Source organism: Catharus ustulatus, chromosome 1, assembly GCF_009819885.2.
Source record: "Catharus ustulatus isolate bCatUst1 chromosome 1, bCatUst1.pri.v2, whole genome shotgun sequence".
NCBI classification, from domain to species: Eukaryota; Metazoa; Chordata; class Aves; order Passeriformes; family Turdidae; genus Catharus; species Catharus ustulatus.
Window position 1 is genome coordinate 73,903,370 of NC_046221.1, and position 17,999 is coordinate 73,921,368.

The 17,999-nt window shown below is 39.7% G+C and overlaps 1 protein-coding gene across 1 annotated transcript in view; it reads right to left on the minus strand.

Annotated features, from left to right (window-relative positions):
* Positions 1-17,999, minus strand: part of ZCCHC2 (zinc finger CCHC-type containing 2) — a 44,850-nt gene that overhangs the window by 17,871 nt on the left and 8,980 nt on the right. The window contains 4 exon segments of the mRNA XM_042779264.1: positions 1,421-1,533; positions 5,681-5,752; positions 7,936-8,012; positions 12,115-12,226. Coding sequence (XP_042635198.1) covers positions 1,421-1,533; positions 5,681-5,752; positions 7,936-8,012; positions 12,115-12,226 — 374 coding nt within the window.

A 17,999-nucleotide genomic window follows, 5' to 3' on the forward strand; every position in this document is an offset into this window, starting at 1 on the left:
GTCAGTGACAAATTCTATTAGCTTCAAATAAGAAAATAGGCCAACAATGAATGGCTTTCACTTCCTACACACCAAGGTTTCAGATATTACTTGCCAGGAGGCACTACTCAGTTCTATTTCTTTGGAGAAGGGGTGGGGGAGAGCAATTTTTGGCAACAGGGCACATATTGAAACACCCAAATAAGTATATATTTATGCTAAAACTGACACTGAAAGAAAAAGGAATTTGAATACAGTAATGCAATTCTCTTGAGATTATTCATGTAGCATTTGTAGCATTCCTCTATAGTCACAACACAACCTGCAAATTGTAATTACAGTTGCTTTCTCTAACAGAGTTGGGTATGTTCAAAGTCTTATCTTCAAAGTGAGCCTCTTGGATTTGTAACTACTGTGCAGTGATGCTTCACAACCTTTCTGTATTATAATCCATTCCCTTCACTCAACCTCTGTTTAACAGGTTTATTGATTTAAAACCACTATGCTTATTAGCCAAAATTATTCACACAGATTTAATTTCTTGAAAAATCAAGCCATTAAAGACAAATATTACAGACCAAGCTTTATTAAAAAATTGGCAAGGAGGTGGTTGAGACTCAGAGTGGCTCCACATCTTATTTAACTAAAATATCCGGACAGAACCAACAGATAGTTATGTGTAGGAGGTTGAAAAGCTGTGCCTGATTCCTCAACAACCCAACTCAAGAGACACTACCTAACACGATGAATAATTTGCTTTCAACAAGGTAGAACAATCCTGACTGAAAAGGACAAACATAACAAGGTATCTGTACCAAACAAAAAACCAAAATCAAGTAGGCAAACCAAAATTCATACTGTTCTGAGTTACAGAATTTGACCATCAAGCTCTCTCATCACTAAATAGCAGGTAAGGAGGTATGGACCATTTTCTTAAAAATACACGAGCTACTTTTAATCTTATATATATGCTTCACTATTACTGTTTATTGCTTTTAAATTCTCTTCTGTCTCTCACTCAATCCTGTCATAAAAAGTAGAACATATGTGTTCTGAGTTACTGTTTCTAGTATTTCTAAATATACCCTTGTGTTAAGGATAGTTGTAGTATCCTTCCACAAGTGCCAATCATTACTATATAATGCTACTTAGGACATATTTTCATAATTGTACAATTACTTCCAAAGAAGTAATTCTACCAAGTTTAGTAAAAGTATTTGTCCCAGTTTAGGGCAAATTTGGGAGATTTGGACTGACGCCAGCACAGTCCTAATTTAAAGAAAATCTATAAGAGTTAGAGTATCTATTTCATCACTGCCTTCCCATTTTCTTTGCAGACTGCGTTTAGGTAGCAGAATTTTCACTGTTCATAGGAGTCATCTAGCTTGACTTCAATCACTTTTCCAGTGATGCATTTCAGGCTATTTGCCAAAACATTTACCTGATTATGGGCTCAAGATCAGCATGCCTTCGTTCTTCCCTCTTCTGAAAACCCTGATTTAGTGCTCTTAAAATAGTCTTGTCAAATGCTTCAGAAGACAGTTCCTTTGGGAGCTGAGAAAAAGGTTAATGTGAAAAATGAGTAGTTGACATTTTAAAGACTATATTTGTTCATTAAGAGTCTTTATACTTAATGGTATCAACAAGAAACTCAATTGTACCAGTTTGAGTGATGTATTTTACAGACCAAAGGTACAACAAATCAACATCATTAGTTTTGCAAGAGAAACACTTTGTTGTAAATCCTCACAGCAAATCCAGGCATAAAACTGTTTAAAGCTCTATTTGAAAGAATTACCTTTGGAACTCTACCAATACTATGGTCTTTTTCAGGACAGCTTACAGACTTTTTTTTTTTTTACATTTCCTTCTTTAAATCTTTCACACATAGAAATTACAGTAATTTCACGATTATAAGCCGCACCATTTTGACTAAAATTTTGGTCCGAACCCAAAGTGCGGCTTATAATCAGGTGCGGCTTATATATGGACAAAGAACAAAAAGTTGCTGTTTTAGTTTGGAGGACAGGTGTCTGCTGAGAAAGGCAGGAGTTTCTCTTTGAAATGGAGAATGCAAACCCCCTCTCTCCAAATTATTATAATTTTGAAATCAAGGGGCTTTCAGGCAAAAATATGGGAATTAGGAATAACAGTTCTTTTCTAGGGAAATTAAAATAGAAATACAGTACTACAAAGAAACAAACTCCAAACCCTGACACAGTCAGAGTACAACCTGACACCCTGTCAGGCAGGGTGTTGGTAGCAGTCCCATTAAATGGTGATTGCAGTCCCCTTGCAGTGACAGATGTGGCTCAGTTGGAGCAGTGCTCCTGTAGAAGGTGCAGTTTCACTCTGGAGGTCCAGTGGTGATGTGGAGAAATCCGGTTTTCCTCTGGAGTCCAGTGGAGAAAGGGGCTACCTATTGTCCCAAAACCTCTGTTTTATCTTGGTAAGAAATGTTGGGCTCTTCCCCCTGGCTGGAGCAACTTTCAATGGGATGCAGGTAATTTTATCAGTCACGCAGTGGGACTCAATGGGCCATTAGCAGACAATGACTGGCTGGAGGAAGGATGGGGTGTGAAAAGATAAAGAACAATGCCTTGCCTGGTTTCAATGGATGGCCCATTAGCAAATTATCTGCCATTGAGATAAGGATCACTGTCCCCACCCTCAACAGATGGTGATAGAACAGATACCTTTTATCACACTCTGTATTGTAACATGCGGCTTATAATCAGGTGCGGCTTATGTATGGACAAAAACCAAAAAGTTGCTGAAACCCAGAAGTGCGGCTTATAATCAGTGCGGCTTATAATCGTGAAATTACTGTAATTCTGAAAACAACATGAAAAAAATAACCATACATGACTGAATGCTCTGTACTTACTATCATCACTTAGCAAGATTAAACTATTTTAAATAAACAGGAGTAGAAAGGAAACCATTTCAGTTATTTAATACACTAGACTTCAATGAGCAACACTGAGATCAATCAATAGCAAGTGCCTCCCCAGTTGCTATTAACACTGAAACTTCTTATCAAAATTCATTATAACTTTCCAATAATCAATACCATGAAATGAGGTCTTCTGATGCCCTAATTGAGAAAGTAAAATTCTTGCTATTAAAGAGCATGCCTGTTTTAAATAAAGAATATTCCCCAGAACAAAAGCTTTTTTTCACCTTCACAACTTCCAGATCAAATTTTTTCATCGACATTTAAAAAAACTATTTTAATATGGGGTAATTAAGAGCAAACTACTACTGAAAAACACTTTTTTTAAAAATTAAAGTCAAAGCTATTGCTAATGTGATTAACATCTGCCTGCAGTTACGATCAACAGCATTAAGTAATTTACACTAGAGCAGTATCTTCCTCTTGTATATCTAGAATACACCTGACCCAGAGTGCCAGCTGGATATTGCATCCTGCTACTGGAACAACAGCCTAGGACATAGTAATCCTTTCACTGAATGAAGTGCTACTAACAGAGGGACACTGCACATTATGCAGATAATTGCTTCGTAACATACATAAGAGAAACTACTGGAATCCAGACAGACGGGTGCTGGTAGTATTGATAGCACAGTGCTGTAGCACCTGAAATGTCTTAGGTATAAAACCACAAACGGCTGAAAGCAGCTGTTCTTAAAAGACCCTTTTGCCTTAATATGAGGAATTCTGACTGAAGAATTAGTCAGTGTTAGCCAAAAGGTACCAGAAAGTTACTGCAGAAGAGTGGGAATGAGCAAAATGTCTATCCTAGTATTTTGTATGTAGATTCGTCCCTGGAAACAGTCAACTTCTCATCTTTAAAACTTTCATCAAAAAGGAATGCAATTCCTTCTGTAGTTAAAGATTCAGTTATACAAACCCAAGATTAGGTGCTTAGCTTAAGGTAATTGGATAGCCTTGTTACTTACAAGCTTATTAGTCTTTCCACATACCTGGGTAATTGCCTATCTGCAAAGAATTTTTCATGCTTATCACCTAAGAGAAGCCAGTCTTTAATACAAAGCATACAATTTATGCCATTTACTACCTTAGTTTTCCCACCAATGCTTTGATTCTGAAACAATTTTTACCATTATCTTGTTTCTATCACATGCAGCATTGGAAATTTTCTATCAAGTATTTTGCCCATTCTTTTCTGTCCCAAGGAATCTGAGCATTTAACAATGCCATGTAGATTAAAACAAGAACAACAAAAGGCCAAAATGCAACGGCATGTAAAGTGAACATTTATACTTTACGTTTTTTAAAGTAAGGTATGAGTTCTGCCCTGTTTTATTTAACAATTCTCTCTTATATCTATACTTACGGCTACCAAACCAACACAAACCAAATACATTTTTCAGCTGTGCACATTTTCCACAGAACACCTCAGGAAGCTCATAGCAGTTTGTCTTCCTCTTGTTCTGTCATGTCCTAGGCAGTCAAGCTTGACTGCTTGAGCAGTCAGCCACCTCTGGAACACCCTACATCAGTCAAACAGCACAACCCTTCAACACTCTGGATCCTGTCTGTTTTCCAGGCTCCTCCAGGAAGCCAGTAGGATCTAGGAGGTCCATTACAGACGTTGATGTTTGTCCTACACAAGTGAGAGAACAGGAGGCATGCATCTGAATGCTCATCCCAGAGCTGCCCAGGACCCTGCATGAAATGCTGTTTAGGGTTCTCTTCAGGTGCAGATGCATGTACCATATGCTGTGGGATAACCCACCTGCAACCAGACATGCCATCCATAATTCAAATCCTCACAAGCCAAGCTCTGAGAACTCTTAGAACCAGATATTCAGCTAGATTAAAGCAGCTGTGAATATTCACTGTTTCATTTTTGGAATACCGGAAAACAATGTCGATAATTTAAACAGTGACCAAGACAATGACCTTTGTACAGTGACTGGCTTTCCGCTTGCAATTAACACTGCAGTTAAGAACACCAGATGCCATCAAAACAGTCCAAAACGGTAAGTCTCATTACTGCCCTGAAGAGTTTAAATATAGAAAAATTTCCCAGAATAGGTGGAACCCAAATATTAGACACTGGCAATGAACACACAGTTCAAGGTCATCACACTGATGGGGTCTGCACATCACCTATGCACAGAAATGTATTGTCTGCTTGGAGTGGGAGAGAAAACAAACTGAGAGAACTTTTAGTTTTTTTAGACACGGACACACATGCATATATAGTTGCTAGATTTTCCTCAAGTTGAACTCCTTGTGATGATGAATAGGCCTGCCTTTGTTCTACTGAAGAATACAACAGTTAAATTAAAAACTATCATGGCTGTGTCTCACTAATTTAAACATAAAGAATGATACTCTTTAAGGTCTTTCTAATGGGAACACAAGCAAACGACCAGTGGTTGTACTTATACCAGAGCTCTGTGGGGAATATTAAAAACTCATCTGGTAGTTGTATGATAGTTCAATTAAAACTCTAAGCACCATTTGGATGAGATAAACAATCACCTCCTGGGAAATTCCCCAAACATTCTGCAGGGCTGCTTCTTCTGTCAAGATCCTTCATTCCAATATCCATAATTAAATGGTTAGTACAATTGTGAAGTACAAAAATCTGTTAGCATGCTTTTGTTTCTATAATTACATCCCAGAAATCACAGCTCTCCTAGACTACTTCTGAAGTTATAAACCTGATGTGTAAAACACTACTTTCATATCTGAAATACATACTTTTAGCAGGAATTCCTGAAGCTCCTGATGTGTTTTTGTTACACATGTTACTGAAAAATCGGACCAGGTTACCTAGAATGAAGGAAAAAAGAATGAGGAATTTTTCTTTTTCCAAATTTTCATAGCAATTAGCTTGTCAGGAATGTTTCCATAAATTCAGCAATCTCAGAGTTAACACTCAACAATTAGGCAAACACCAGGCAAAACAGGGATAAGTCTGTACTTTTTCAAAGACATACTAACTTTGAGTGTGTATTTTAGGACCACCTTAATGTTATTTGTGGCTAAAGGGAACATGGGCATATTCAGGGAAATACAATGAAGTCCCTGAAGATTACTGACTCAGAAAGAAGCCAGGCAGAAGGCTCTGTAATTATGGAATTTGTATCAAACTGAAATTATTATCCACAAAAAGCAGGTACCAGAGAAAAGGACCGTTGGTCAGATATACTGGATTGAGCTCTCATTATCTTACCAGGAATCAAAATAAAACAAAAAATCCATCTCTGTTTATATTAACTATAAAATAATTTTATCTGCCTCAGACTCAAACCTTACACAGTCACATAGAAGCTGTTTTAGGTTACAAGTCATAAAAAGTACTGCAGGTTTCTAAAGAAGGCACTCAAGAATCAGACAACATTTTGGCATATACCTGTATAAAATTTCAGTAACTTGTTGTTCTGACACGACATGCAAGTAGTAAAACACCACCTTCACATGCATGTTTTGAGTGAAAAATAAGTAAGCTTGGTTAGATGAGTGCTGCCCAGTTTTAAGCCTACTTCTGGGCCAAAGATGATAATTAGTTACCTGGGAAAATTCAGGGTAATTGGAGTGGACCTGACAATTATAAACATTCATTTACTCTCAAGAGTTGATAATGTCGACCACCAACTGCCTTCAACCTAGTCCCCAGAAATGCCAACTACCCTCGGTGCCTTCAGCCGGGAAGCCATGACTGCAATTGCTATTACAACCTTAATAAAGCAGTGCCTGGGCAAGCACAAAATTATCACAGTGAAGAGCACAGTATATACCTGCACAGATAAGGAAAGGAAACTCTTTCCTAAAAGAACTGAGGTGGAGTTTCAAGATTACTGAAGTGCTTGCCAGAATATCTCTGCATTCCTCCTTTAACAAAGAAATTCAAAACCACGGTCAAAGCTGTCTGAATCTTTAGAACGATTTTCTGACTTTAAATATTGATAATCCATATAGGCATTCTGTACAAACTTTCCCAATCTCCTGCTGCATTTTACTTTGTACTCACCTCACAGACTATTTGGAAAAAAAAATCGATGACGTGGTTGAAATTATTAGCCGGTTAACCTTAAAGACTTTGAAGGTACATTCCACATATTATTCTCCTCAACAAAAGAAGAGTGAATCCATTTAGAAAATACAGTATCACAAAATACAATACCAAACTCTGGGATCAACACATGAACTTTCAGCTCAAAATAGGTTTTTTAAAGTTTGCTTCTTCAAAGACCTCCTGTGACCCATGTCAAATGGCCAGTTAGAATGCTTGATGCAAACCATTCTTTTTTGGGTGAAAAAGGGGAACATTTAACTTTATTTTCAAACTTGGTATACTACCAGATTCACATCTATTGGCACAATGACTCATAGTGTTAGCAGCCCTTGCTAAGAAAATTACTACTTTGATTCAATTAGAACATCACCACCAACAGCCTTAGCAACTATTATTTAATACAAGTTGCCTTTAGCTACTACAATGGATGAACACTTCACTAGGTAGGCCTTCCAGTTTGTGGCCATTTTCCAGCTTGCTTGGTTTTGCCTTAAAAAACAAAATCCAAAACAAAAGTAACAACCTTCAGTTTTCTCAAAAAGCACAGGATTCACCCTTATATGGTAAACACTGAGAAACAAGATCCAAGATATCCATGTGACTCCTAGCAATCTACAGCTGCAGACACAACTGTGCTCCTGTGCCACTTGAGCAAACAACTGAGCAGTTTCAGAATTCTTAAGAATTAGCAAAAGCAAATTTTCCTGAAATGTCACACACCCAGCTGTGGCTGATGCTTTACACCTTCCCACCTTATACCCTTCACACTTTATGCCCACAATTACGTGAAACACCTGATTTGCACACATAATTCAAAAGAATTACAGGATAATCCAAAGAATCTCAAAATTGCCTCCTGTGCAGGTTTTTGAAACAAGCTGTATGTATCTGCATTACATAGACAATAATTTTAACATTCTGGAGGTTATTCGCTTACTTTGAATGTGTACTCCAAATGTTTGTCAGCCCTTTTTCTTGATACGTCTTTCAGGGTTATCTTCTCAATGTGTACAGCTGAAAGAAAAACACCTTATTGGGCACTCCAAAACTGACAGTTTGCAAACCATTCCCTAATTTCCCAGGCTCTCTGAGCATGCCAGTAGGCTAAATCCTGATGCACGCAGAACGACTCTTCCTAGGAGCTGTTTCATTACAACAAACTGCCAGGAGCAGGTAAGACCTTGCTATCTCCAAGTATTTCTCTGGCCAAATTCAATGACCTCTTCAGTGCACATCATGGGAATCCGTGTATTACCCAGGAGCTTTTTTAGACCAAATGTCACATAACTACAACAATATAACCACTATAACTGAAAAGACAATAAAAGGAAGTCAAATTGTATCTTTACTCCAAGAAGTGACCAGTGCTGATAATAACAAGACAAGCGCCTTCTACACCAATGTGTCAGAAAGATCAAGTAGTAAATGAGGGCAAACTAAGACCAAATAATCACATTTCTGAAGCGTACTTAGGTGAAAAAAAATAGTTAGGGAAGGGCTGAAGGAGACAGAAATGAGTATCAGCAAACAGAAAACAAAGAGAGGCAGCAGAAAGCTATTACAATTGTACTGTAAAGAGTGTCATTGAACTGAACTGAGAAAGAAGAAAGGCCCTGTAAGTACAGTAATTTCACGAATACAAGCCGCACTGAGTATAAGCCGCATCTCTGGGTGTTGGCAAACATTTCGTTCTTTGTCCATACACAAGCGCATCCAATTATAAGCCGCTCTGTCGTTCGCAGCGAGGACCCGCGTGCAACAAAGTTGCCAAATAGTAACAGAATCGCGGCAGGGCGGGGTTTACTGGTTCAGCTCGGGCCTTGAGGGCTGGCTGATGGGGCCAGGTGGCCCAGCTCAGCGCTGCCCCTCCGCGGGGCTGCTCGGGCCGGCCGCTGCTGGGCTCGCTCGCCCCGCCCAGGCGCTGCACCGCGGTGGCAGGGGGGACGGAGCCCACCAGCACCCACGGCGGTGGTGGGAGGCGGGGATGGAGCCCACTGGCACCCATGGCCACGGCGGCAGGAGGGGACAGGAGCCTCCCGCCTCCCCCCAAGCCGCGGACCAGCAGGAGAGAGCCCCTGCCTCCCCCCGGGCCGGGGGGCCAGCAGGAGGGGCCCCCCCATCTCTCCCCCAGGTTGCTCTGCCTGAAGGAGGGAGTCCCCTGCCTTCCCCACCCCCGTGCTGCCTGCAGGGAGTCAGGCTCCACCCGCGGCGCAACAGAGTAATCAATTTGCAACAATCGGGTAAAGCTGGGTTTTACTGGCAGGTTGCTCGACTCGGCACCTTGGTTTTCACTTCCAGGGTTGAAAATGTCAGAAAATTATTCACATATTAGCCGCTCCTGAGTGTAAGCCGCATTTCCGGTATGGGAGGAAAATTTCAGTCAAAACGGTGTGGCTTGTAATCGTGAAACTACTGTACTTGTTACTTCAACATTTCTTCCCTACAGCCTACTGCGTGCAGCAATAGGAGAGTTCTGGCTGTGATCAGGCAAAACAGCAGCACCATATGGCTTTCATGAACTGGAGATTTTCTTAAGAACACACAGCACTGTTCAGGTAATACTCCATATAAAAACCCTTATGTAGTCAAGATAGGACTTTCACTTTTGCTGCTACAATGGTCTAAGAATTCAACAGAATTTTATTCCAGAGCAAACTTGAACACATCTTTACATGTAAAAAAAATTGTTTAAAACAAACTCAACCCACCCTACATCATCAATGTTTCCTTTCAATGCTTTAGAAATTCCTTCTTTATTTGGAAAGAGGTAGGTGGTGTTAACAGTTAATGTTTTCCTTTCAATTTTTAACTGCATCTTCACATGGGATATATTGGGAACTACTCATAACAACAGTATTTTTTTCCTAAAAAAAATTAAACCTCCTGCAATTGTATCTTACAAAACTTATTAACGGATATTAGCTAATTACAATATAATGTAACATAAAGGTTTTAAAATTAATTTTGTTACAGTTACAATTCATTCTCATCCCCATCAAACATGCCATTTCTAAGATAATTAAGTAATGGCGATTTCGATTAAGGAACAATAAGCCAGCAAATAAGTCTAGTGATAGCACTACAACTTCCAATATTCTTAGTAGAGAGACAAATACTGACTGTGCTGGTTGTACACTGGTTGTAATCCTCTAGCTGGGAGTTAGGAAGATAGACAAGCACTTCATTTTACAGTTAATGAAGATTTATTGTTACAAAGAAATCTGAGATGAGCTAAGGATGCCAGACAATATCAGTATTTTATGAAAAGATGAATGTTTAGTGACCTTAATTTTTACCTGTTTGGTATAGATTAAAGTGCTGTTAGAAGAAGGACCATGGCACAACAAATGTTTTGGTGCAGTAAAATTTCTTATGGTTAACATTCAAATTGATACTGGAATTCATATTCATAAGTTAATTAAAAAGTTGATTCCCATGACTAGAACTGAGAATAGTGGTTTAAATTGCATTCCACTACATGCATATATTTAGCATACAGAATTAGGATACCAAGACCATTAACATTCACAGACAAGCTTTTTTTTCCCTAATGAGATTGTGTTTATTTTAAACTATTGAGTGATCTCAATGCTAAAAATTTGTCTTCAGGTACAAAAAAAATTTATTTCACAATGGGTACCTTCAACTTCCTTAACATCTTTATGCTGCATGTTTCATCTTAATACATGATACAACAGGTAATTATATTTTTCTTGCTGCACAGTTTTAGTTCTACAGTTTCAACAGATTCCTTTATAATTCTGTCTCCAGTATGACATTTTAAATATTCTAAATGGTTAGACTGGAAGAAAAGTTTGAATATACAAGCCAATGAGACGTATTACATCTCTACATCTGTTCTGGACACAACACATGCATCCAGGATGATTAAGCAAAGCATGTATACATGACACTGCTTCCATTCTAAGTCAAGATTTTAAATATTTATATTCATCACAGCTGAGAATAAAGCCCAAGTTCTTCTATCAGTGGTATTTCTAACTCAGTTAGGAGACTTCTGTAGTAGGGAGTCTGCACCACATAACTGTGCAGCAAATATCACAAGGTTATTCTGATCACTCACTGTGGTTTCTTACTGTGATAATAAAATGCAGAAAAATATTTAAGCTCTTTGCTAGATTAAATTATTTAACTTTTCTATGCTTCTCTTACTTAATTTGAGAGTGTTACTAAAGAGATTCTCCCTTTTAGGTTTCTAATTCATGAATACAAACACTTTGAACTCCATAAAAGGATTTGAAACTGGTTTTTGTCTGTAATCTGCCATAATCTTTCTCTGTGTTTTTTTTTTTCAAGGAATCAAAAACTCTCAAATTGCCTGCCTTCAAAGTGAAGTTAAATCTCCACACTAGAGACAAAGGACATTTATGAGGACAAAATGAATAGCATACCTTTTTCTATATTGTTGGCTCCTTGCTATCTGCAGACTATCTGCTGACTAATTTTGAGTAGACAAGTGACTTGCTAATCTTCTTGAAGAATAAAGGGCAAGAATAAATCTGTTTTCAATAATGCTCATTTCTTCAAAGAGAAGAAATTGTGTTGGCAATTGCAGATCAGAGTTTTTTTTGTGCTGAGAGGCCTTGTTCTTATTCTCCTCAACAGAGCCAAAACACTGACTCCTATGAAGCCTTTCACTTCTCCAAACTGCCATTTCCATAAAACGTGCTAATATGTGGTTTTTCTTTTTTTTTTTAATTTTATCAAATACAACTGAATCAAGCAGCAAAACCTATTGACTGCTCCCCAATATTTTTGTATTTAGTTTTGCTTTAAAAATCTGAATACATTAATACAATTGCATTAAATGTTCTTGTTTTCTTCCAAGTCCTATCCCTTTTTTCAGCGGGGGAAGCCCATTTGCAGCTAATTTTCATGCATACATTCACTAGTAGTTAGCAACTATAAATGACAACTTGTTATAATAAAGAAAAGACCAAGTAGGCAGCAGAGAAGCTAATTTACTTACCAATCACTGCAGTTTCTTGTTTAGATGAACAGCAAGAGAGATACAAGATGTCTACAACTCCAAGCAGAGTTTAATGTTCAAGGAAACCCTTAAAGCCTTCCTCAAAAGGAAGCTCAGACAACATACCTTCTCGCTGAGGTCTATGGGAAGCCATGGGGAGTCCATCATGAGGTGCTGTGGCTCGTTCTAGCAAACTGGTCTCATTACTTGACATGCAGTCACCATGGGAAAAGTCATTCTAAATTGAGGAAGACAAAAAATAAATGTCTTAGTAGAAGATCTGTTACCAAAGCTTGCTCTAAACAGCAGGTATTACAAAAAAACCCACAAACTCTTTATCTGTTATTCCACAGGACAAAAACCTGAAGCTCTTGACAGTGGCAAAAAGGTGATCATGAGCTATTTCAGTTCTTACTTTATGTGTTTCTCAAATGTCACCTATAACCTCCAATATTTCACTGCCCTTATTTTAAAAACAGAATAGGGTAGGAAAGTGTCTCTCAAGCTGGACAATTCAAGACCATTAAGCTCAGAACTTCAGTGATAATTTACTATTAGTATGAACTCTCTCAAGTAATAACATGTCAAGCCACCTCCTCACTACATTCTAAATATATTCTCCTCAATTATATTCATGCCCTGTACCTTCAGCCTGGCACCTCTTCTATACAGGGAATTGTGAGTAACTGCTTGGACAGCCTATGAGGACATGTGGTCCATGCATCTCCAACCAACTAAATCCATGCACCATTGACCAACTTAACATTCAGAACAAGCAGTTGCCACCAACACCCTCACTTTCATAGAGAAAAGGGCAGACTGATAGCTCATCTCTCCCCACATTTACATGCAGACTTCAAAATTATATACCATATGTATTACTGGTTTAATGCAAGGCACAAGAAGGGACACAGCAAGAAATCATAGAAGATAGATAACATGGACAGATAAGTAAGAGAGGAAAGAACAATCTAGGCTAATGGTGATAAATAAGAAAAAAAAAAAAAGCATTAGAAGAGCACAGACCATAAGTGGTTTCCCTAGGGTAACAAGAGTCTATATATTTTTTTCCAAATTAAGATGAAACATTAATGTATCAATTTACACATTCTCCAATGACCAGATCTTGCTAAAACAAAGCAAGCAAACAAACAAACTGACCAGTCAAGTTAAAACTCAGAAATATTTTAAACATCCAGTGACATTAAATGCAGCTGCTTAATTCCATGCTCAAGGAAACTACACATTGCCTTAGAAAGGCACATCCACAAAAAACTAGGAAATACAGGAAGTTACTAGTAAGTTTTGGATTACAGTAATTTCACCACTATAAGGTGCACCCTTTTGACTAAAATTTTGGTCCAAACCCGGAAGTGCGCCTTATAGTCCGATGTGCCTTATATAATGTACAAAGTTGCGAAATTTGCCAACCCGGAAGTGCAAGCCGTGAGCCGAGCCCGAGGGGGGCAGCGCCACGGAGCACTGAGCCGCGAGGGGGGGGGGGGCAGGGCGCGCCAGCAGGAGCTGTGTGCGGAGGGGGGGGGCCGGGCAGCCCCCGGCCAGCAGGAGCCGCATGGGAAGGAGGGAGCGGGCGGCCACGGGTGGCCCCGCGCCGCCCAGCTGCAGCAACCCTGAGGTGTGAGCCGTGGCTGCCCCGAGCCGCGGTAGCCGCGAGCCACCCCGAACCGCGGCTGCCCTGAGCCCCACCTCGCCAGCCGGGTCAGGTAGGAGTGCCGGGGCCCGCACAGGAAGGAGGCTTGGGGCTGCGTTTAAAGGCTACACCTATCTGTGAAAAATGTTTGCAAATTGAGCACCTGCCAGTAAACTCCACAATTGTGGGATTCCGTTACTAATTCGTTACTTTGTTGCGCACAGCATAGATCTTCGCTGAAAAAAAAAGTGCACCTTATAGTCCAGTGCACCTTATATAATGTACAAAGTTGCGAAATTTGCTGACTCCTGGAGGTATGCCTTATAATCCCGTGCGCCTTATGGTTGTAAAATTACTGTTACCTGTTTTAAGTAAAGCACCTTTGTTTATCTGTAACAAGTAGTATAATATGAGTTGATTAAATAGCAAGTTTTGGAAAACCGAATGCACCAGAAACATTTAGAAACTGGTCTGCATGAAAACTAGATTTTTTTCATTCAGGATGAAGAACACTGAAAGACCTTCATAAAAGGTGGGTAGGGAAAAAAAAAAATCTCCAGAGAGCACTCTTTATTTTTAAATGCAGGAAGTATAATAATAAGTGCCAGAATACATGTGGTTTGTTGGGTTTTTTAAGGACTTGTGCAATGTGATCAGACAAATCATCAGCCAAGATTAGTTACTGTATTTGTTGAAGAGGACCCCAAGACTGTCACAACAGAAAGACCAGAATGAGGAAGCACAGAGGTGGCAAAAGACATCTGAATCCCCTGCCAATTCTTCAACAAACTTCTTCAGATGTGAGAGATGTATCACCTAAAGTGGCTTCATCTTATTAAACCATCTTTACTTCATATACATCATATCCAACATACGCAGACCCAGGAAGCGTCCAGGCATCAAGCCTGCCCTGGGCATGCTGGTAACCTAATTTTGATCAGTGACACAATAGCAGCACAGTTAGCAAGTGCCTTTAGACTGCACTGCAGGACATTTCAGCTGTTTCATCAAACCAGTGTATGGTTTGAGCTCTGAACCGAGTGTCGTAATTTCAGGTTCCAAAGCCATCAGATTTAAAATATAAAGCCTGCTTTGTTTCTTCAAGATAAAACTCACACCAGTTCCCAGTCACCCAGTAAACAATCTCAGCGAACATCTAATAAATTTTGAGTGCAATGTCAGATATGAAGTAAGAAAGGAAAACAGCTGCAATTTTTAACAGCTTTAGCACATTTTCAAATTTAGTTCCTTAAAAAAAAAAAAACCAACAAGCCAACACACAAGCACACTCTGGAGAGAACCACTTTCAAAACTCTTAAAAACGCACTTGTACTGTTTCAGCAGACATTTCGTAACAACTGTGGCCAGGAAAGTGGAAGTATTTTGGTTTGGTTAAGTGTTAACTCCTGATCTAAAAAAAACCAAATTTGAAGTCAGACCTTTTGCATTCAAATTCAGGATATTTGTTTTGATCAATGGAAAACAACTTACAGTCTATTCTAAAAAGTAATTGCTAGTTAAAAAGTCAAACTGTGAGCAGTTTTTAGGAGATGTATAGAAATAGGATGCACTTCAAAAAAGTATTCTGTTCAGCTCACATCAAAGAAGCATTAAATTCTGCTGCTACACCTCCTAATACTAGAAAATTGCTTTTTACATAGGGCATACCTCATCTTTGCAACAGGATTCAAGTACTTTTGCAGTGAATTATTCTAAAATGGTTATTTTTCTAACCATGGCAGCAGTCTGTGACAGGCAAACTACAACTGCATTTGAAGACCCCCTCTAAACTGCAAACCTTATTATGCTTCAAACCTTATTTAAATAATTATCTTGATGGTTATAAAATAATTATAGCTATAAAAAATTCATAATTTATTCACTTGAAGAATTCTTCACCTCCAAATTTAACCAGTAATAAGCACTATGTGTATTCTGTGACTGCTTTCACAATAGCTAGTACAATGCAAGAGGTAGACAGTGGGAAATCCAGAGCAGTCACAGCTTTACCTTACAGCCTGCAAAGCTCCAGATCCTGTCTTAAGCTGCATTACAACTCTTCACTTCTGGTGTTACCTGCTGTGACAGTTCTACATCAAACTCACAAGTAACTGAAATACAGGTTTCACTGTCAAAGCAGACAACTCTAGGGCATAAGTGACTGTGAAGTCTAGGCAGTTTGAAGGGCCAAAGAATATTAAGAGTGGCATCATGTGCTGCTACCTGGTGCCAGTCACACCAGGAACGCAAGCACTTTAAAGCCCGGTACGCTGCTGAGGAAGGTCATGCTGTACAGAACTAGCTGTGCTCATCCTTTCCTGTCAATGAATACAACATATTCTACGTTCACACAACACACATGACAGTAAGGTTAACTCTTACATAAGCCTTTGTCACTGTGAAACTTCACTGCAGCTCACAGTGCTGCTGCTAATGATTAAAATATAGTGAAGCAGGAAATGTGGGTGGCAACAAATCAGCTGCCAGATAGTTTATTTGATAATCACACAGATCTTCATGATGGGCTAGAGGATTAATGACATTTCTTCTTGAAAGTGAAGCTAGCTAAGAGAGCACCCTAAAATTATCTGCTTTTACAACCTAGACCAGAGTTTTGTATGAAACAGATCTGTCCTCATATAGTTGAAAGCAAGTACTATGTTAAAAAACCTTATCACTTGAGACGTTTCCCAAGACTTTATCACACAATCATAGAGTGTTTTAGGTTGGAAGTGACCTTAATGATCACCTAGTTCCAACCCCTCTGCAGGGACACCTTCCACTAGACACAGTTACTCAGAGCCCCATCCAACCTGGTCTTGAACATCTGAGATGAGGCATCCACAATTTCTTCAGGCAACCTGTTCCAGTGGCGTACCTCCCTCACAGTTAAGAATTTCTTCCTAATATCTAGGATGTGGTTGGATTTCTAGCCTGCAAGCACACACTGCCAGGTCACACTGAGATTCTAATCAAACCACACTCTCAAGATCTTCTCCTCAGAGCTGCTCTCAATCCATTCTCTGCCAAGCCTGTATTCGTGCTTGGGATTGTCCCAAGCCACTAGCAGGATCCTGTACTTGGCTAGTTCAACTTCATGAGGTTCCCTGAAATTCCTCTCTTCAGCCTGTCAAGGTCTCCATGGATCTTCCTCTCCAGTGTGACAACTGCAAAACACAGCTTGCTGTCATTGGCAAACTTGCTGAGGAGGCTCCTGATCCCACTGTCCGTGTCACTGACAGACATTGAACAGCACAGGTCCCAGCACCAATCCCAAGGAACTGTGGTTGTCACAGGCCTCTACTTGGACCAGAGCCCTTGAAAACAACTTCTTGAGTATAACCATCCAGCCAATTTCCTTATCCACTGAGTAGTGGATCCATGTCTCTCCAGTTTAGAGATAAGTCTCATGTGCGACAGTGCCATGCTTTGCACAAGTCCAGGGAGATGCCATTAGTTGCTCCTCCCTTATCTAGCAACACTACCACCCCAACACAGAAAACCACCAAACTTTTCAGGTATGATCTGCTCTTAGCAAACCCATGTTTGCCACCAAATGCCTCCTTATTTTCCATGTGTCTTAGCATTGTTTCCAGGAAGATCTGTTTCATGATCTTGCCTGGTAGAGGTGAGACTGACCAACTTCTAGTTCCCTGGGCCTTCTTTATTTCTCTTTTTTAAAATGGGCCTTATGTTTCCCCTTTTCTGGTCAGTGGAAACATCACTGGACTGCCACGACTTCTGAAATATGACAGATAGAGGCTGAGACTTGAACTGTCAGTTGCCCCAGGACCCACAGATGCATCTCATCAGGTCCCATTGTCTTGAGCACCTTCACATTCCTTAGACGGTCCTGAACATGTTCTCCTACAGTTGGTGGCTCCTCATTGTCCCAGATCCCACCTTTGCTGCTGTGACTTCAATGGTGTGGGCTGAAACACTTGGTGAAGACCGAGGTAAAAAAAGTTATTGAGTATCTCGGCCTTCTCCATATCCCAAAGTGACCAAATATGCTGTTTGCTTTTGAAAAGGGCTCACAATTTCTTGAGTCTTCCTTTTACCACCAATGTACCTACAGAAGATTTTGCTGCTGCCATTGACATCCCTGGCTAGATTTAGTTCTATCATGGCTTTAGCTTTCCTAACCCAGCTGCTCTAACAGCTTGTCCCTATTCCTCACAGGGTATCTGTCACTGCCTTCCACCATTTACTGTAGGCTTCCTTTTCAACAACTTAGTTATCCACACAGGCCTCCAAGTATTTTTGCCTGACTTCCTCCTTGCTGGCATGCATCACTAATGAGCTTAGAGGAGGTGATTCTGTAATATCAATCAGTTTTCTGGGGCCCCTCTTCCCTCTG